This window comes from Gastrolobium bilobum, unplaced genomic scaffold, assembly GCF_033153095.1.
Source record: "Gastrolobium bilobum isolate Gb01-03AN ecotype WA unplaced genomic scaffold, APGP_CSIRO_Gbil_v1 utg14974, whole genome shotgun sequence".
Lineage (NCBI taxonomy): Eukaryota > Viridiplantae > Streptophyta > Magnoliopsida > Fabales > Fabaceae > Gastrolobium > Gastrolobium bilobum.
In genome coordinates this window covers 82,508-102,380 of record NW_026896585.1, presented here as the reverse complement: position 1 = coordinate 102,380, position 19,873 = coordinate 82,508, and the positions used below count along the sequence as shown (strand labels likewise).

Genomic DNA, 19,873 nt, shown 5'->3' with positions numbered 1-19,873 from the left:
AACGCACACAGAAGAACTTCAAGGAGAATTAGGTTCTCATCTCTCCCCTCTCACCTACACCACAAAGACCGTGAATTTATGGTAAGGAGAGTTACCATCTAAGTCCCCTTTTCCCTTGCTCTCCTTGGTTCGGCTGAGCTACAACAGCCATGGAAAGTGTGCCATGAGCTGCTTCTTCACCATTTCTTGCTCATTTTTCTCCCTTTGGCTGGACGAGGATTTTTGTTTTGCATGCAAGATGAAACGGAGTTCAACACTCCTTCTGTCCTTGTGCTCACCGTCCATTTCGCATAAGGAAGGCGAGGTAATTTCCGTTGCCTCCTTATTCTCTCCTACATAGACCGACTTCTGACCATGCTTTTCTTTTTGTCTGGAACATGACTCTGCCTCTATGGAGTCGCACCTCCTCTGCATGCAGCAGCAAAACCTGAAGTCTATCTAGGAAAGAACCATCATCTTTAGAATTCGGACCTACTTTCCACTGCACGCAAGAACAAGTGAGTGATTCACACCTTACTGTTTTCTAATTTCAGCGTGTGAGAGTGTGTGGGCTGTTCCGTATTTTATTTTTCTGTTTTGTTGATTGAAGTGAAGATACTAATTAGAAGCCAAAAGGAAAACTCTTAGGGAAACCTTTTTATTTCCCCTTTGTTCTTTCTCGGTTTTCATGCTCATGAACTAGAGTTTTTAAATTGGTGAGAGTTAATTATTCGATACGGTAAATGGGTACCTTGCATTGATGTAAATACGTTTTTTTTATGAGCTATAAGTTGATTTGAATATGAGATTATTAGAAAATGAATGAAAAATCCATAATAATGATGAGTATTACCCACGGCCATATAGGAAGGTAGGCCATGAGTTGTTGTCAACTGAATGTCTATGTTAAATGTTGGATCATTATCCTATAAGTGATACGATTGATTGAGGAACATGATGATTAATGATGAGAATGATGTACTCTAATGAGATATGTTTAAATTGGAATTTCATGTGGTTTAAAGTGGTTGTTTACTATGTTAAAGTTGTGTAATTAGATGGAAAAAAATAATTAATTAAAAGATAACAAGTACTGTTTTGGTTCTACTAAATTCTGATAATGAATGTCTAGTTAAGGTAACATAACATAAACCAAGTCCCTATATTCCTCATTGTCTCAGCCTCACATGCATCAAAGGAGGACTTTTTATTGTTGTCGTTCCCTTTTGATTTCTGCTTAGTTGTGTGAAACACAACCTTAGTGTATGCATATATAAAGACTTTATTTTGGGGCTTGGAAGACGACCTCGTTATTTGTGGTACTGTTTTATTGGAATTGAAGGATGTTCATGGTTTGGGAATACATTAAACTAAGGAGGACGAAATACTGAATGTTTAATTATCCATGATTAAGTTATTGGAAGAATTATTGAGAGAAAGTTATAAGCCCTAACCGCTGAACTAAGCTTAGAATGTATCAAGAACTAATTTGGGACAATATGATTAAATCTCATAGTCACCCCGAGGCACATAGAACCTGTGATATAAATGAAAAGTTTGAGCTCCTAGGTTCTGCATGTGCAAACCGAACCTGTATAGACTTTGGGAAGTTGTTAGTTGATATAATTGGTAAGATAAAATCAAAGGCAGAAATTATAATCCAAATAGAAAGCACGAAACTCGAGTTAATCCAAGGGTTAAAGAGTATGGTGATTAATTTGAAATCATGGGAAGTGTTATGTTGTTATATTTTTATTATTATTCTATTCAGCTGTTAAGCTTTGGCCTTAGGGATATATAAATCCATAAAAAGTTAATTTTTAATAGCATGGAAACAAATTGGGAACCAAGGACTTAGAAGAATGGGAACTCTATGTAACATATAGGAATAATGTCAAATAAAATTCTGATTTTGTTATATATTGGTTTAGGTCTGCGAACTCCTAAGAAAGTGGACTGAATTGGTGATACGTCTGTTTAAAAAGTTGTAAACGTCACATGTATGTGTAGGCGGTATTACCTAATGTGACTATTGGCTAGTGTATGGAATTGTAATGTGTTGCTCACATTTGTTCTATGTATGTTATGATGATGATGAGCCAATGGTAAGAATATGAAAGGATGATATGATATATGCATGCATTTTACATCATAATACATTTTTCTGTTGGGTGCGATTGCATAACATGGCATGTGTACTTGATTCATGACATCTTGAATATATATATTTGTATTGAGGACATGTGACTGAGCATGCATCATATAGGCATGCCTGGTACCAGGAGAGGGGACACTTGGCTTCAGTCCGCATAGGTTCCACAGTGGGATTCACCTTCATGGGAGCCATTAGGAATACCCACTGTGATGCTACGCGCACGACGGTGCTATGAGCGTAAAGGAAAAAGGGCGTTATATACGCGTTATGATATATGATGAAAATGATTAAATGTTTGAAGTGACTATTTATGATTTTGTGCCTAGTTAATATTGTTGCATTATGGTTTTGTTGTCACACTACTGGGATTTTATTATTGCATTACGATTTTATGACCAGCAAGTATTTTGGAAACAGATGTTGAAACGTTTGCGAAAAGGATTTTGACATGTTATCTAAATGCTGAGTTTTGAAAAGTCCTTGCGAGCACTTTGTAAGTTGTCGTACTGGGGCTACGGACCTCCGATTTTCTTATAATTTATATGCACGGGTAGCCCCAGGTGTCTAGTTTCATTATATATATAAACCTTGCAAAGAAATTCTGAAAGATCGATTTATTATGAATTTTACCAGCCAGGGCATTTGTGATATTTCCACTATTTTCTCTCTTATTTTGCGAGTTATGTTTCGAGGGGCAAACGAACTCCAAATCACTATTATTTTATATTAACGTGAAGCCCCACATGTCTAGTTTCCAGATTACAAAGAATATATTTTTGAATCGCTGAACTGGATTTTATACGAATTTTTAAAGACAGCAAAGTCTATCAGGAAATTTATATTTTTAATAAGTTTAAGAAATTTTGTGTACTCTGATTTTTGTAATTAACCAGATCCCCTCTTTAGTTTTAATTGGCAAGGTAAAAGCGAAATTTTTCAGTCTCTAAAATACTGTTAAAGAACTCTAATTCCGCTTAGCAAACAACTCTCTTGGAGGCCTACAAGAGAGGGTGTTACACCTGCGTCCAAATAAATGGAGTATACTTCCGGGTCAAACGGGGTAATGGCAAAACCATTGCAGAAAATCCATTTATAAATCTCGGGTAATAACCAGCCAAACCCAGAAAACTCCTTACTTCCATTACAGTCTTGGGCCTCTCCCAATCAATAACGGCCTCTATCTTACTAGGATCAACCGCCACTCCATCAGTAGAAATGACGTGACCCAAGAATTGCAATTGAGAAAGCCAAAATTCACATTTTGAAGGCTTTGCATACAACTGTTTCTCTCTAAAAATTTGCAACACAGTTCTCAAGTGATCCGAATGCTCTTCCTTACTCTTGGAATATATCAGGATATCATCAATAAACACAATCATGAATTGATCCAGAAACGGCTAAAAATGCGATTCATATAATCCATAAACACCGCCGGAGCATTAGTGAGCCCAAATGGAATTACCTGATACTCATAATGTCTGTATCTAGATCGGAAAACAGTCTTCGGAATATCTTCCTGCTTAATTCGGATAAGATGATAACCCGACCTCAAATCAATTTTTGAAAAGACACAAGCACCCCTCAACTGATCAAGCAAATCATCTATGCGAGGGAGAGGATACTTGTTCTTAATGGTAATCTTATTCAACTGACGATAATCAGTGCATAACCTCATGCTACCGTCCTTCTTCTTAACAAATATAACTGGTGCTCCCCACGGGGACACACTTGGCCTGATAAACTGCTTAGCCGAAAGCTCCTCAATATGCTTCTTTAACTCGGCTAATTCCGGTGGTGACATCCGATATGGAGCCAGAGAAATAGGCCCCACACCAGGCAACAAGTCAATCGTGAACTCAATCTCTCTATGAGGTGGAAGTTGCGAAATCTCATACGGAAACACATCCGCAAACTCTTTCACCACGGGAATATTGCCGATCTCCTCATAACTTCCACCTACTAAACCCCCCCCACAAAGACATATCCCAATGCCCCGGCCCTCAAAGCCTTTCTAACCTGCAACACAGATAGATATGGGGAAGAACTAGTAGTACAATCATCAGCATAAAGCACAATCCTTTTTCCACAACAATCAATCATAGCACAGTTCTTAGATAACCAGCCCATTCCCAAGATAACTTGAAGACTGATCATAGGCAAACAGATAAAATCCAGCACATAATCTCGGTCTTCATATTTAAATTCCATATCTTTGCATAAAACTGATGTATAACACTTCTCTCCAATAGCAGTCATCACTTTCATTGGAGGAGAAATGTCGTACATAGGTAAATTTAGCCCAACGGCCATAAAATCAGACATACAGGAGTGTGTAGCTCCTGAGTCAAACAAGACCTCAATATCCATATTATCAATATAAATTATACCTTTCACAAGGTTTGGAGCCTTTTCTGATTGTTGACGGTCCATGGTGTATACTCTACCAACTATCTGGGACTCTATCGTAGGTGGAACAACCGAAACAGGAACAGCAGCAGCTTGAACTGTCATGGTCGTCACTCATTTTAAGGGCACTGTCTAGAGTAATGACTGGGTCTTCCACACTTATAACAAATAACTTCACCTGTAGCACACAGACCTCGATGCTCTTTTCCGCATCCTTTATAGCACACATACCTCGATGCTCTTTTCCGCATCCTCTACACTTAGGAGGAGGTCCTCTATCAACAAAGTTCTTTTGATTTCCGGGTTTCTTGAATATGTCGAGTGGATGTTCACACTCAGCTTCTTACCCTTCATTTTCTTGTTCTTCCAATAATTTGAGTCAGTTGTTATATTTGTATTAGGTGCTTGGGCCTCAGAAGGCTTCTTGGTCTGGGACACATTGTATACTTCTTCTACCTTTCGGCACTGATTCACAAATCTGCTAAACTCTCGGATGTCACAATTTGACATCTTCCGAGACATCTTCTCGTTCAAATCCCATTGAAACTTGGAGGTCATCTCAGCTGGAGTAGGTAGGGCTCTCCCATAGTTGGCGTACTTCACCAATTCATTGAACTTGGCAAAGTATTGGTCGATTGACATCGACCCTTGCTTTAGATCATTGTATTCATTTTGTTTCTTCTCCCGAGCCTCCCTGGGGAAGTAGTTGTCTAAGAACAACGTCTCGAACAACCGCCAGGTGATTTCCCGGCCTTCAGCTTCTAATGGTTGCACTGTATTCTTCCACCAATCTTCAACTTCACCTTCCAGCATATACATAGAGTAGACCAACTTTAAAGCATCAGGGCATCTCATCACCCTGAAGATCTTCTTCATAGCTTGGAGCCATTTTGCCGCTACCAGTGGTTCATAGCCTCCATTAAAAGAAGGAGGTTTATGTTTTCTGAAAGCCGTCAATCGCCTTTCTTCGGCTTCATGTTCATCGACATGCTCTACACGTGGTTGACGAACCCCAGAGTGATGACTATGACTATCAGAATGGTGATTAGCTTCACCCTCATTGTTACCCGCTTCACCCTCTTCCTGTAGAATAGGTGGAGTAGGCGTGGCAGTGTGAGGAGGAGGAGTGGGTTGCCGGTTCTCAGGTCTAGCACCCCTCAATGTCCTCAACTCGTTCATCATCGCGGACATAGCATTCCGCGTGTCTTCATTAGTTTTCATCAATGTTTCATTAGCCTGTCGACTAGCAGCCAATTCCCTTTGTATATCTGCCATAGCGGCCGCCACAGGATCAAATTGTTCACCTGTTTCCCCACGACCACTTCGGGGCCTAACTAAAGCAGCCAAAATAGGTTCTGGCTGAGCATTGGTATTCGATGGTCCAGGGTTATTCTGGTTCCTCGCCATGACACTAAACATGTTACACAAAGAAATGAGTTGATCAGGATCACACCCAGTGATCACAAATGCAATAATCATAAAGAGTACCCAAAACAACTATAAAGCATCAAACACCAAGCAGATATAACAATAATCCACAAGTTTCCCTAAGAAACTGCTTTGATACCATGAAATGTAACACCCCGTTCTAGAACCGGTTTGTTAACATTATATGATGGCATTAGGCGCAGTTACAATCACAAATATTGAATTAAAGTACGGATAAACTTTTTCCTTTTTATTTATGAGCGTTTATATTTAAAATCAAATCCATAATTAAAACAATTGCAATAGTTGCAATCATAACTTAAACTATATGTGGAACCAACCTTGTGTTTGATGCTTTCATTGCTCTAACATGGACACAATCAGAGCAGTTTCTTAGGGAAACTTGTGGATTTTTGTTATATCAGCTTGGTGTTTGATGCTTTAAAGTTGTTTTGGGTACTCTTTATGATTATTGCATTTGTGATCACTGGGTGTGAGTCTAATCAACTCATTTCTTTGTGTAACATGTGTAGTGTCATGACGAGGAACCGGAATAACCCTGGACCATCGAATACCAATGATCAGCCAGAACCTGTTTTGGCTGCTTTAGTTAGGCCCCGAAGTGATCGTGGGGCAACAGGTGAACAATTTGATCCTGCGGCGGCCGTTATGGCGGATATGCAAAGGGAATTGGCTGCTAGTCGACAGGCTAATGAAACATTGATGAAAACTAATGAAGACACGCGGACTGCCATGGCTGCGATGATGAACGAGTTGAGGACATTGAGGGGTGCGAGACTTGAGAACCGGCAACCCACTCCTCCTCCTCACACTGCTGCGCCTACTCCACATATTCTACAGGAAAAGGGTGAAGCGGGTAACAATGATGGTGAGGCTAGTCACCATTCTGGTAGTCATAGTCATCACACTGAGGTTCGTCAACCGCGTGAAGAGCATGTCGATGAACATGAAGCCGAAGAAAGGCGATTGATGGCTTTCAGAAAACACAAAACTCCTTCTTTTAATGGAGGCTATGACCCACTGGTGGCAGCAAAATGGCTCCAAGCTATGGAGAAGATCTTCAGGGTGATGAGATGTCCTGATGCATTGAAGTTAGTCTACTCTGTGTATATGCTGGAAGGTGAAGCTGAAGATTGGTGGACGAATACAGTGCAACCATTAGAAGCTGAAGGCCAGGAAATCACCTGGCGGTTGTTCGTGACGTTGTTCTTAGAAAACTACTTCCCCAGGGAGGCTCGGGAGAAGAAGCAAAATGAATACAATGATCTGAAGCAAGGGTCGATGTCAATCGACCAATACTTTGCCAAGTTCAATGAATTGGTGAAGTACGCCAACTATGGGAGAGCCCTACCTACTCCAGCTGAGATGACCTCCAAGTTTCAATGGGATCTGAACGCGAAGATGTCTCGGAAGATATCAAATTGTGACATTCGAGAGTTTAGCAGATTTGTGAATCAGTGCCGAAAGGTAGAAGAAGCCTTCTGAGGCCTAGGCACCTAATACAAATAGAACAACTGGCTCAAATTATTGGAAGAACAAGAAAATAAAGGGTAAGAAGCTGAGTGTGAACAATCCACTCGACATATTCAAGAAACCCGAAAATCAAAAGAACTTTGTTGATAGAGGACCTCCTCCTAAGTGTAGAGGATGCGGAAAAGAGCATCGAGGTCTGTGTGCTACAAGTGAAGTTATTTGCTATAAGTGTGGAAGACCCGGTCATCACTCTAGGCAGTGCTCTCAAAATGAAGTGAGGATCATGACAGTTCAAGCTGCTGTTCCTATTTCGGTTGTTCCACCTACGATAGAGTCCCAGACGATTCGTAGAGTATACACCGAGGACCGTCAACAATCAGAAAAGGCTCCAAACCTTGTGAAAGGTATAATTTATATTGATAATATGGATATTGAGGTCTTGTTTGACTCAGGAGCTACACACTCTTGTATGTCGGATTTTATGGCCGTTGGGCTAAATTTACCTATGTACGACATTTCTCCTCCAATGAAAGTGGTGACTGCTACTGGAGAGAAGTGTTATACATCAGTTTTATCTGTTTGCCTATGATCAGTCTTCAAGTTATCTTGGGAATGGACTAGTTATCTAAGAACTGTGCTATGATAGACTGTTGTGGAAAAAGGATTGTGCTTTCTGCTGATGATTGTACTACTAGTTCTTCCCCATATCTATCTGTGTTGCAGGTTAGAAAGGCTTTGAGGGCCGGGGCATTGGGATATGTCTTTGTGGGGGGTTTAGTAGGTGGAAGTTATGAGGAGATCAACAATATTCCCGTGGTGAAAGAGTTTGCGGATGTGTTTCCGGATGAGATTCCGCAACTTCCACCTCATAGAGAGATTGAGTTCACGATTGACTTGTTGCCTGGTGTGGGACCTATTTCTCTGGCTCCATATCGGATGTCACCACCGGAATTAGCCGAGTTAAAGAAGCATATTGAGGAGCTTTCGGCTAAGCAGTTTATCAGGCCAAGTGTGTCCCCGTGGGGAGCACCAGTTATATTTGTTAAGAAGAAGGACGGTAGCATGAGGTTATGCACTGATTACCGTCAGTTGAATAAGGTTACCATTAAGAACAAGTATCCTCTCCCTCGCATAGATGATTTGCTTGATCAGTTGAGGGGTGCTTGTGTCTTTTCAAAAAATGATTTGAGGTCGGGTTATCATCAGATCCGAATTAAGCAAGAAGATATTCCGAAGACTGCTTTCCAATCTAGATACGGACATTATGAGTGTCAGGTAATTCCGTTTGGGCTCAGTAATGCTCCGGCGGTGTTTATGGATTATATGAATCGCATTTTTAAGCCGTTTCTGGATCAATTCGTGATTGTGTTTATTGATGATATCCTGATATATTCCAAGAGTAAGGAAGATCATTCGGATCACTTGAGAATTGTGTTGCAAATTCTTAGAGAGAAACAGTTGTATGCGAAGCCTTCAAAATGTGAATTTTGGCTTTCTCAAGTGCAATTCTTGGGTCACGTCATTTCTGCTGATGGAGTGGCGGTTGATCCTAGTAAGATAGAGGCCGTTATTGATTGGGAGAGACCAAAGACTTTAACGAAAGTAAGGAGTTTTTTGGGTTTGGCCGGTTATTACCCGAGATTTATAAATGGATTTTCTACAATGATTTTGCCATTACCCCGTTTGACCCGGAAGTATACTCCATTTATTTGGACGCAGGAATGCGAAGAATGTTTCCAAAATCTTAAGGAAAAATTGACAACAGCTCCAGTGTTAGTACTTCCTGATCCGGAAGGTGAATTTGAATTATACAGTGATACTTCCAAAAAAGGATTAGGATGTGTGCTGATGCAAGATAAGCGGGTGGTAGCGTATGCATCAAGGCAATTGAAACCGCATGAAGAAAACTATCCGACCCACGACCTAGAGCTTGCTGCAATTGTTTTTGGGTTGAAAAAATGGAGGCATTTCTTGTATGGAATGAAGTTTGCTGTATTTAGTGACCACAAGAGCTTGAAGTACTTGTTTGATCAAAAGGAGTTGTATATGAGACAACGACGGTGGACCGAGTTCCTAAAAGATTATGATTTCGAATTAAAATACCATCCCGGCAAGGCTAATGTTGTAGCTGATGCATTGAGCCGTAAATCTGTGAGCTTAGCAAGCACGATGATGAGAGATTTTGATGTGATTGAAAGGTTCAAAGATATGAAATTATCTGAAGTCTTTCCAGGCAGAATTTGTGACATCGAAATTACAAGATTCGAAAATGAAATGATGACCAGAATTAAAGAAGCTGAACTGCAAAGTGAAAGTGCTAAACAACTGAAAGGTCATAGTGATGTATCCTGCAATGATGAGGGTATACTATTATATCAAGGTCGTATTGTTGTACCGAGGCAGTTGGCGGAGGAAGTAATGACAGAGGCCCATAAGGGTCAATTCACTGTCCATCCAGGAGCTACAAAGATGTATCAGGACCTAAAGATTAATTTATGGTGGCTTGGTATGAAGAAAGACATTGCCGAATTTGTCTCTAAGTGTCTCGTATGTCAAAAGGTCAAGATTGAACATCAAAAGCCTTCTGGTATGTTGCAACCTCTGGATGTTCCTGAATGGAAATGGGAGAGTATCTCCGTTGATTTTGTAGTGGGTTTGCCGCGAACACAGGCTAGTTATGATTCTATATGGGTAATTGTGGATAGATTGACCAAGTCCGCACATTTTTTACCAGTACGGGTAGATTTCTCTGCTGAGAGATTGGCTAGGCTCTATGTGAAGAGATTGTGAGGCTTTATGGGGTGCCTGAGAGCATTGTTAGTTATCGGGACCCGAAGTTCACTTCTCGCTTCTGGGGAGCATTGCAGGAGGCTCTTGGCACTCAGTTGAGACTGAGCACTGCCTATCATCCACAGACGGATGGTCAGACTGGGAGGGCCATTCAGACGTTGGAGGATATGCTGAGGGCTTGCACCCTGGAGCAGGTACTGCATGGGATCGATATCTCCCTCTGGTTGAGTTTTCTTATAATAATAGTTTTCATGCTAGTCTGGATATGGCTCCCTACGAGGCATTGTATGGTCGCCGGTGTAGAACACGTACTTGCTGGTCAGAGGTTGGAGACACCGAGCGATTTGGATTAGATTTTGTTCTGGAGACCACTGAACAGATTAAAATGATTAGGGATCGTCTGAAAAAGGCTCAAGATTGCCAGAAAAGTTATTATGATCTCAAACATCGGCCTCTAGAGTTTGAGGAGGGAGATTATGTGTTTTTAAAGTTGTTACCGGTTACGGGTGTTGGACGAGCCCTTGGAGTGAGGAACCTGAGTCCGAGATTTATGGGACCCTACCGGATTCTACGTAGGGTAGGACCGGTTGCCTACCAGCTTGCCTTGCCTCCTCAATTATCAAATTTACACGATGTGTTCCATGTTTCTCAATTGAGGAAGTATGTAGCTGACCCTTCTCGTGTGGTTCAACCTGATGATGTTGAGATTCGAGAAAATTTGAAAACTCCCGTTGGGCCATTGAAAATACTCGAAAGAGATGAGAAGAGGCTGAGGAATAAATCCATTCCTATGGTGAAAGTTTAATGGGAAGGAAGGGCGCCTGAAAAGTCCACTTGGGAGCGGAAGGACGAGCTTCTCCGGCAATATCCTGAGTTTGAGGACAAGTAAGTTCTTGATTTTGTGGAAAAAATCGCAAAAAGGTAAGGTGACTATAATAGCCCAACATGATTAATTTGTAAATTACATGTAATTAAGTAATTAAGCATGTATTAGTGAGTAAAATTAAGTATAATGCCTAATTAAATCAATTAGGGTCACTTTTGAGGTAAAAAGTGCACTCAGTGAAAATTAAGGGGTATAAATGGGAGTAGAAAAAGTACCTAAAATATAAAAATAAAAGTGAAGATATTCCTAGAAAAATATTCCAGACCGTTGGGTAAAGTTTGGTGGGAAATGGAGTTGAATAGATAGATGAACCCATACCCGCTTAAAGTCACTTAACTTATGTTAAGTGACAAAAAGACACAAACCCACCATGAGAGAAAGAGAAAGAGAAGACCAAATACGAGAAAAATCTTAACTTCCTTGATACCCAACCGTTTTCCTTGATTCCAAAGCCTAAACCACTCCAAATCTTCTCCTCTTTCATAATTCAAGTTTGGTTTTGAGTGGGAGGCTTTGTGGAGAGAGATTTCACCCTCCAAAATTTCAACCCATATGAAAAATTGAGGGGTTTGGTAGCTTTTACCTCCATGGGAGCTTGAGGAACACCCATTCCATTGTTGTGTGACCATTTGTGGTAAGTTTCCACTCTCTTTCACATGATTCCTTGAGATTTTCATGAGTTTAGGTCATGATGAATAGTGTTGTTAGGATTTTATGATAATGTGAGTAGATTGGCTATATTCTAGGAGGATTGAGGCTTAGTGTATGTTGTGAAAAATGCTCGGAATGTCACTTAATCGGTGAAAATGAGCTTAGATAGTCAATTGATTATATTTTGAAAATTACAAGATTATATACTTGATTGTGGATTTTGTTATATTAGTAATAAATGGTTTGGTTTGGTTGGATATTGATTGTGTCCATGTTATGTCTAGGATTGAGGAAATTGAACCAACCTTGAGTGACCAACTGTTGGAGGGAGCTATGGAGCTTGATTAGCTCATTGGAATAGGTAAGCTCATGCTTTGTTGTGGGATGAATTGGATAGTTTGGTTGATAATTATGAGATATTCTTGGATGCAATATGTTTTGATTGCATTATACATTGTGTAGGTGTTTGTTTGTGAAGTTGATTATTGTAATTGGTGGTAAAACTTGTTGGTGAAGAACAAAGGTTGAACTGGAGCTTTGAGGTAAGCCTTCGGACCTTGGGTGTAAATCCCTTTATTGTTCCACCAAGCCCTGAATGGGTAGTGGTTGTTGATAGTGTATATAAATGCAATGGAATAGCCTAATGCTTTGTTATACGTATGTGTATGCATTTGGTGTGGCATAGGATGGTGTTTCCCTATGTTGGTAGTTCATACTTGGTAGTTTAGCTGGCCAGTAGGACTATTTGCATCTGAGTATCCTTAGGACAACTTGAGAGCTCGAGGAATTTCTCCTGGAGATGTTTGTTACACACTACATGAATATGTATTTATTGCATTATTTATTGTTATTGCTATTATACTGAGATTGAACTATGGGGTGGAGAAATGCTCCAAGGACCCCTGGTTTACTGTGATATATTCGTATATCTCACCTCGTGTTGAGGGGACCCCCTTTCAGGTAAGGATGCTGCAGGAGCCTCCAGTGGCAAGTGGCCATATTTGGATTAGTTGATACATGAAGATCTTGCATCATTGGAATTAAGCATGCCATTTTGTAGTTCATATGTATAGGATCGTTAATTGAAAGCCAATTGTCATATGCATGTTATGTTTTAATTAGATGGACTTAGCCTATGCTCATCTCCTGTGGTATCTCTTTTGTTGTTGGGAGCTAATGACTTGATCATAGTATTTTGTAGCTAAGTCCCATGATTCTGTAATTAAGACTTGTAGAGATGATGTAATGTTGGGATTATTGTATATATAAATGATGAAAGGGTATGGATGTTTCTTTTAAGGTATGTGTACCTTGAAAGAATCAAGAATCGTGTATTGAAAGGATTATATGATGTCAATTAGGTGAAAGAAGACTTGTAGGTTGAAAATCCATATGAAAATAAAGATATCCTATCTTGTGATCCATATTTCATATCCTATATGATTGATTTGGACCCTTGTGTCTTAATGGAAGTTGTAGATCTTTTTCTTAGCTTTCCAACGAGACCAAGATTGAGTCAATTGGATAAGTATAACTCTAGTTAGAGGTAAAATACTAAGGCTAGGTGTAATCTCCAGAACCGTGGCGCTCTGAGCGCCAAGTTGGCGCTGTCGGCGCCGTAAGTGCAAAAATGGCAGCAAGGTTCACGCTCACAGCGCGGACCTGGCGTTGACGGCGCTGTAGGTGCAAAAATGGCAGCAAGGTTCACACTCGTAGCGCGGGTTTGGCGCTCTCAGCGCGGTACCCCTGTGAAATTTAACAGTTTTTCTTCAAAAATTCATAACTTGGGCTACGACGCTCCGATTTGAGCGCGGTTTGAACCCACGCGTAGCTAACAAAGAATTCTATAACATATTGGAAGATGGGGACCATAAAAGTAGTATAGAAATTTCTTAAACAAACAAAGAGTGGAGATGTTTAGTGTTTAATACTAATAAAAATGAGTTTATAAGCCTTGTTGGTCTTAGGGGACTACTTGGCACACTAAGGTAGTAACGTATGGTTTAAATAAAATTACACTATCCCCACATACTAACACGAGACTTTTCAATGTACTTTTTCCTTACTCGCACACTTCCCAGGAGGTCACCCATCCCATAATTGCTCCAAGTCAAGCACGCTTAACTATGGAGTTCTTCCGATCCGGGCTACCGAAAAGCAGATGCATCTTGTTAGTATAGGTAGTACCAATTAATTCTTATAAGCTATCCCAAACTGTGCAGTCTCATACCTGCACAGTCTTTGGAATCCTTCTCGTTCGGGTGTTGATTCGATTCATTCATGCATGTAACCCCCCGCTGGAAGCCTGTCAGGAGCCTCTCCTTGTCCGTGCCTCTTTGCACCGACGATCACTCCCCGCCCTCATCAGCGCTCGGGATGTTACAGTCTGTAACTTAATGAAAGATTCAAATTATTTGGATTATTGTTTTAATTGCTCTAGATATTTTTTGGCTGCTGATAATCAATTTCTATTAAATTGGAATAAGTTTTCTTATAATCACTTACCCCTTCCCCAAAATTTTTAATCATTTACCTCTTTACTTAAAGTTGCTTTATCATTTACCACCCTGACTTGATTTTCCAGCCAAAATTACAATTAATAGTGTTATTTTTTTAATAAAATACCAAAACTAACCATTAAAAAAAAAGCATTAGTTGATTTTCAGACTTTCTCCCACCACATGAATGAAACCATTTGAGATTTGCTCAATTCATCCAACTTAATTTTCAAATAAAGAGTCATTACAATTTACACACAGAGAAAGAGAGAAGCCACTTTTGGTTTGGTGTCCTTTCAATAACACAGTTTCCTTTTGAATACACAACGGTCAGCAACGCATAATTATCTTTCACAACATTATTAAAAATTGCTGATATATTACAACAATGAAAATAAAAAGGTTCGGGTTTAAAACATATTGTATATATTGACATGTGATTTAGAACAAAGTTGAAAAATCAATGTTCAAAATTACATTCAAATGTTAATGGGGACTTTGAGATGGACTTGTGTTGAATCTGAGCTTCACAGGATTATTCCATGCTCCTCTTTTTTTATCTTCTTTAACGTTGGGTACCCATTACTATTTAGACTCCACAATTTTTTTGTCTCTGTACGGACTCTGTTTTTATTTTATGATAGCTTAGCTTAGTTGTAAATAAGAATTATTTTACTTTTGCCTTTCATTTTGATGGAGGTAGCTCTTGCAAAAAAAGGCTTTCAGATCTCCAATAAAAGACGATAACAAAGTGAAGAAGATCAACTAACGCTTTTTTTAAAGGCTAATTTTGGTATTTTATAAAAAAATTAACACTGTTAACTATAATTTTGGATGAAAAACCAAGTCAGGGGATAAATGATAAATCAACTTTAAGTAAGGAGATAAATAATTAAAAAATTTAAGAAGAAAAATAAGTGATTATGAGAAAACTTAGTGCCTGTTTGGATCCTCTTATTTTTAAGCTAGAAGCTACTTATAAGCATAAGTTAGGCCAAACAGATTTTGGGAAAAGCTCTTATAACGAAAAGCTCTGTTTTTATAATGAAGAAAAAAACAGAAAATTAAAAGCTCCTAGGAGGAGCTTTTTTTTAATCTCTTATCTGTTTTTCTTGAATTGTGTGCTTTTTTTTTAAATGAAGAGTGATAAATATAGAGAGAAAGATAATTTTCTTGAAATATGTGCTTTTAAGTAATTTTTAAGCTAAAACTTTTATGTAATTTTCAAACAGCTTTTAGCTTAATTTTTTAAGCTCTTTTTTTTAGCTTTAGCTTATAAGTAGCTTCTAGCTTAAAAATAAGAGGATCCAAACATGCTCTTAGAATTTTTAATATAAGCATCTCTTGGAAGGAACTCTCTCCAAAAACTTTCAATTTTTCGGTCAATCAACAACAAAGTTATGATGTCATCTGCAAACGGAAGATTCCCCAAAATGAATTTGAAATATTAATTTAAAATAAGAAATAATAATATTTTGATATACTATAACTAATGTAATATTTAAAGAATTATTTAATATCATTACTTTAATAATGCAATAAATTGTATCAATTATTGTATATGTTTCAACTTTGATTTAACGTTATTATTCCATATGCATTAATAATAACATTGTATATTAATTATTTAAAGTTATCTTCTTTAACATAATAATAGTTAAAAATTCATGTACTAGTAGTACAAGAATTAGGTAAAATACTAGTAAGTAAAATTTCAAAATCCATTTTCCTTTCATTATTGTATTTGAAAAAACAAAGAAAAAAGAAAAAAAGAAAAACGGTAGCGTTAAAGGAAATATGACCGTTACATAGTAGGGAACTGAATTAATTTGAATTTGGTTATTTTATAGTTTTGAGAAAAAAAAAAGATCACAACAATCCAATAATATTGAAAACAACTAGTTCACAGAGGAAAATCTGCAAACTTTCCATAAACGCACTACTTCACTTCACAGTTCAAACACACTCTTAATTTCTCTGCAGCTTCATCATCAGCATTAGCATTAACATGGAAACAACAAGCCAAGTGAGCAAAGAAGAAGAAGAAGAAGAAGTGAAAGGGGTAGTGGTTCAAGAAGAAGAAGCTCACCCTTATGCCTTTCATGTCTCTGGCCCTCGCAATTTGACTACCCTTAACTGGAGAGACCTTATCAGTTCTAGCTGGTTGGTACCCATTTCAGCTCTGGCTTTGATCTAACTGAATCTCAGATAAATTTTACTTTTTGACTCGTGGGGTTGTTGTTTCTTAACCTCATTTTGTTAATGCTTGAAACTTTGAGTGAAAAGTTTGTAACTTGGTTTTCTGGAAGTGTTGGGACAGAGCAGTGTTAAACTGTTAATAATCATGATTGGGTTCTTGTGGGAAGGATCTGAGTGTTGATCTGATCCATTTTGAAGTTGTTAGAAGAATGGGTTTTAAAATTTAAGCATGAAGTTGTAACCTTTTAACAAATGGTTTTGCAGAGAATTTGAACATTACGGTTTTTTCTAATTGGAGGAACTCTTATGAACTAGAAAAAGTGGCAAAATTTATCAGCTGAGTTTACTGAATATTTTGAATTTAGTTGCAAAATTTATCAACTGGGTTTTGTTTATTATAATTAATTAGAGATGGGTTCTTGGATTTTTGAGATCCAAGTGATATAATTAGATGTTAGTTTCAAGTACCGGCATGGGATCATCTACATCCGCCAACAACGTTGGATTAGATCTTGTTTTTAATTTTTTTTGAAATATTTTTTGGTGGGTGCCTTTGAAATAAAGTATGAATTTTAAATAAACTTTTCCAAAATTGCAGATGTCAATGATAATTCATGCTTATCTACTTTTAGTTTCCTTATAGGTTAATCATTTATTACCCTGTTGCCTCTTTGCCTTGTGCTGTCAATCGGGGTATAGCTTTTTTAATTTCGAAGATTCAAATTTGGTAATTCTTGAATTTGATGTGCCGATTTGTTGGAATCTCCATCTTGATACCCGGTTTCTTACCGGTTTCTTAGTTGCTTTAATTATTAAGCATTTGAAATAGAATTTTGGCGACCCTGATTTACAGCCTTTCCTTAAGTCTCAATAATAACCTTCAATGTCATTGTTTTCCACTAGGATTTTTCGTCGAGTTAGAATTATGCATTGGCTATTATGTAAGTTTTAATTGGGCCGCATGCGTAAAGATTGTCAGAGCTACGACCACAAAGTAAATGGAAATAAATAAATAAATGAAGAATTCTGCACATTTTGTAGTACGAATTTTCTTAAATTAAAATTAGTAGATATAAAACCATTCATTTACTTTCATTCATATAATGTTTTAAGTTTTTGTACTTAGAATTATCATTGTATTATATTTTTACTTTTAGTCGAAAGATAGTCAAAGCTATAAACCGAAGTGAAGGAGAAAAATTGAAGTCTTTCACATTTTGTATTATGGATTTTCTTAATTATAGTTGTTAAGTTTAAGTTTTCGAAATAGTTGGTTCATGTATAGAACTTCTATAACTTTGTGATTTTAGAGTTTTATTTGTCGCCCCATTTGGTTTCTGTGTTATATAAAATTATTCTTTTACTTTTATCACATATCTTAAAATTTTGTTTTTTTAGCAATATCTTAAAATTTTGGTATAGTTGTGTATTTGTGTTATCTCAAAAAATCCTTTGTACAGATTGAACTACCCTTTCCTTTATACATTCTTTCAATTTGTGTGTATAATGATAACTATTTTGTTAAGTGCAGGAAGGATGCAAATTATAAAAGAACTGTCATTGCATGCTTTATACAAGCTGTTTACTTGCTTGAACTTGATAGACAAGAGAATCGAACACAAGAAAATGCTCTTGCTCCAAATTGGTGGATTCCCTTCAAGTACAAGCTCACACAAACATTGATTGATGAAAGAGATGGATCCATTTTTGGTGCAATACTTGAATGGGATAGATCTGCAGCAATGGCTGACTTAGTATTAATTAGACCAAGTGGTGCCCCAAGAGCTGTTTTAGCATTAAGGGGAACAGTACTCAAGAGCCCCACAATGAGAAGAGATATTGAAGATGACCTTCGTTTTCTTGCATGGGAAAGCTTAAAGGGTTCTGTGAGGTTTAAGGTAGCTTTGAATGTTCTAAAATCTGTTTCTGACACATATGGAAGCAGTAATGTTTGTATTGCAGGGCATTCCTTAGGAGCTGGTTTTGCTCTTCAAGTGGGAAAGGCATTAGCAAAAGAAGGCATTTATGTGGAGACACATTTATTTAATCCACCTTCTGTTTCAATAGCTATGAGTCTCAGAAATATTGGAGAAAAAGCTGAATTGGTTTGGAAGAGACTTAAAGCTATGTTTCCTTCTAGTGATGGTGATGAAGCTCAAGCAAGCAATGATGGGGACAAGAGTTTGAGCAATATAGGACTCAAGAGTTGGATACCTAGATTACCTAGCTTGAAGAATGGTGGTTTTGGGGTGGGAAAATGGGTTCCTCATTTGTATGTAAACAACAGTGACTATATTTGTTGCTCTTATACTCAACCTGATGGTTCAGAAGATAAAGGTGTTGCTGACAAGGAAAATGTTGCTCCAACAAATGAGCAACATTTTGCAGCAAAGTTGTTTGTTGTCACAAAGGAAAAGCAGAAGTTTCATGAAGCTCATGGGTTGGAACAATGGTGGTCAAGTGATGCACAACTTCAGCAGGCTATACATAATAGCAAACTCATAAGCAGGCAACTTAAATCTTTATATACTACAAGTGGTTCTTCTTCTCAAGTTATGCAGGGGAAGCCTCGATAACAATGGACTTTGATTGTTAGAGTAATGAATTATTATTCATTCTTAATTATGTTTTTGTTTGTGTTCATATCTTGTTAACTTATATTGGTTTTCTTATATATATATATATAATAAACAAATTGATTTGTTTGCCTTATGATATATGATGTCATTCTTCTATGATTTCACTGTTAGTGTCTCACACACAAATTTAAATCCATATTTTTATAGGCCGGGGGGAGATTATGGGTGATTATAGATGAGTATTTACTTTGGGGACTATCCATGTTTTTACAGGCCGCGGAGCAGTTGTAATTTCCCCTTAGCGTTGCGTTGTAGTCAATCTTAAGTGAAGGATTGGTCATAATAATATGAAAAACACATCAAATATATATAAATCAGATGAAGAGGTTTTCATTCTGCTAAGAGCGTGGTTAGTTTCTCCTAGTTCCTTTTCTTTGTGATTTCGTTCGGCCTGTCTCCTAAGAGCAGGGATTCGAGCTCTCCCTCAAGTTGATTGGGAATTGGATGGAATTTGTTGTGAAGGGGTCGGGTCCCCTATCAGTGTGGAAGTAATAAGTCTTCAAGTGGAGTTATGGAACTCAACACTTGGATGTCGAATAATGTAGAAAACAGAAATTTAGAGATAAAGAGACACAAACACACAATAATTTTAACGTGGAAAACCTGCCCTTTTATACATAGGAACAAAAATGATGGGACCTAGTCTAGCAAAAATTTTCACTATATGAATAATGAGATTACTATATTACTTCCCAAGTATTTCACTAGAGGTATACACAAGTGCTTCTTCTCATTATACAAGAGTGGA

General features: G+C 38.0%; 1 protein-coding gene across 1 annotated transcript; it reads left to right on the top strand.

Annotated features, from left to right (window-relative positions):
• The first annotated feature begins 16,295 nt into the window (after positions 1–16,295).
• Positions 16,296–19,062, top strand: LOC133300772 (GDSL esterase/lipase At4g10955-like). Its single transcript, XM_061500362.1, has 2 exons — positions 16,296–16,450; positions 18,018–19,062. Exons 1-2 carry the CDS (start codon positions 16,296–16,298, stop codon positions 19,060–19,062), a joined length of 1,200 nt encoding a protein of 399 aa, XP_061356346.1.
• Positions 19,063–19,873: the final 811 nt, after the last annotated feature.

Excerpts from the sequence above, each read along its gene's own strand:
- LOC133300772 (XM_061500362.1), top strand. The coding sequence starts at position 16,296 with ATGGAAACAACAAGCCAAGTGAGCAAAGAAGAAGAAGAAGAAGAAGTG. Across the intron at positions 16,451-18,017 it reads GACCTTATCAGTTCTAGCTG|GAAGGATGCAAATTATAAAA; the intron begins GTTGGTACCCAT and ends TGTTAAGTGCAG.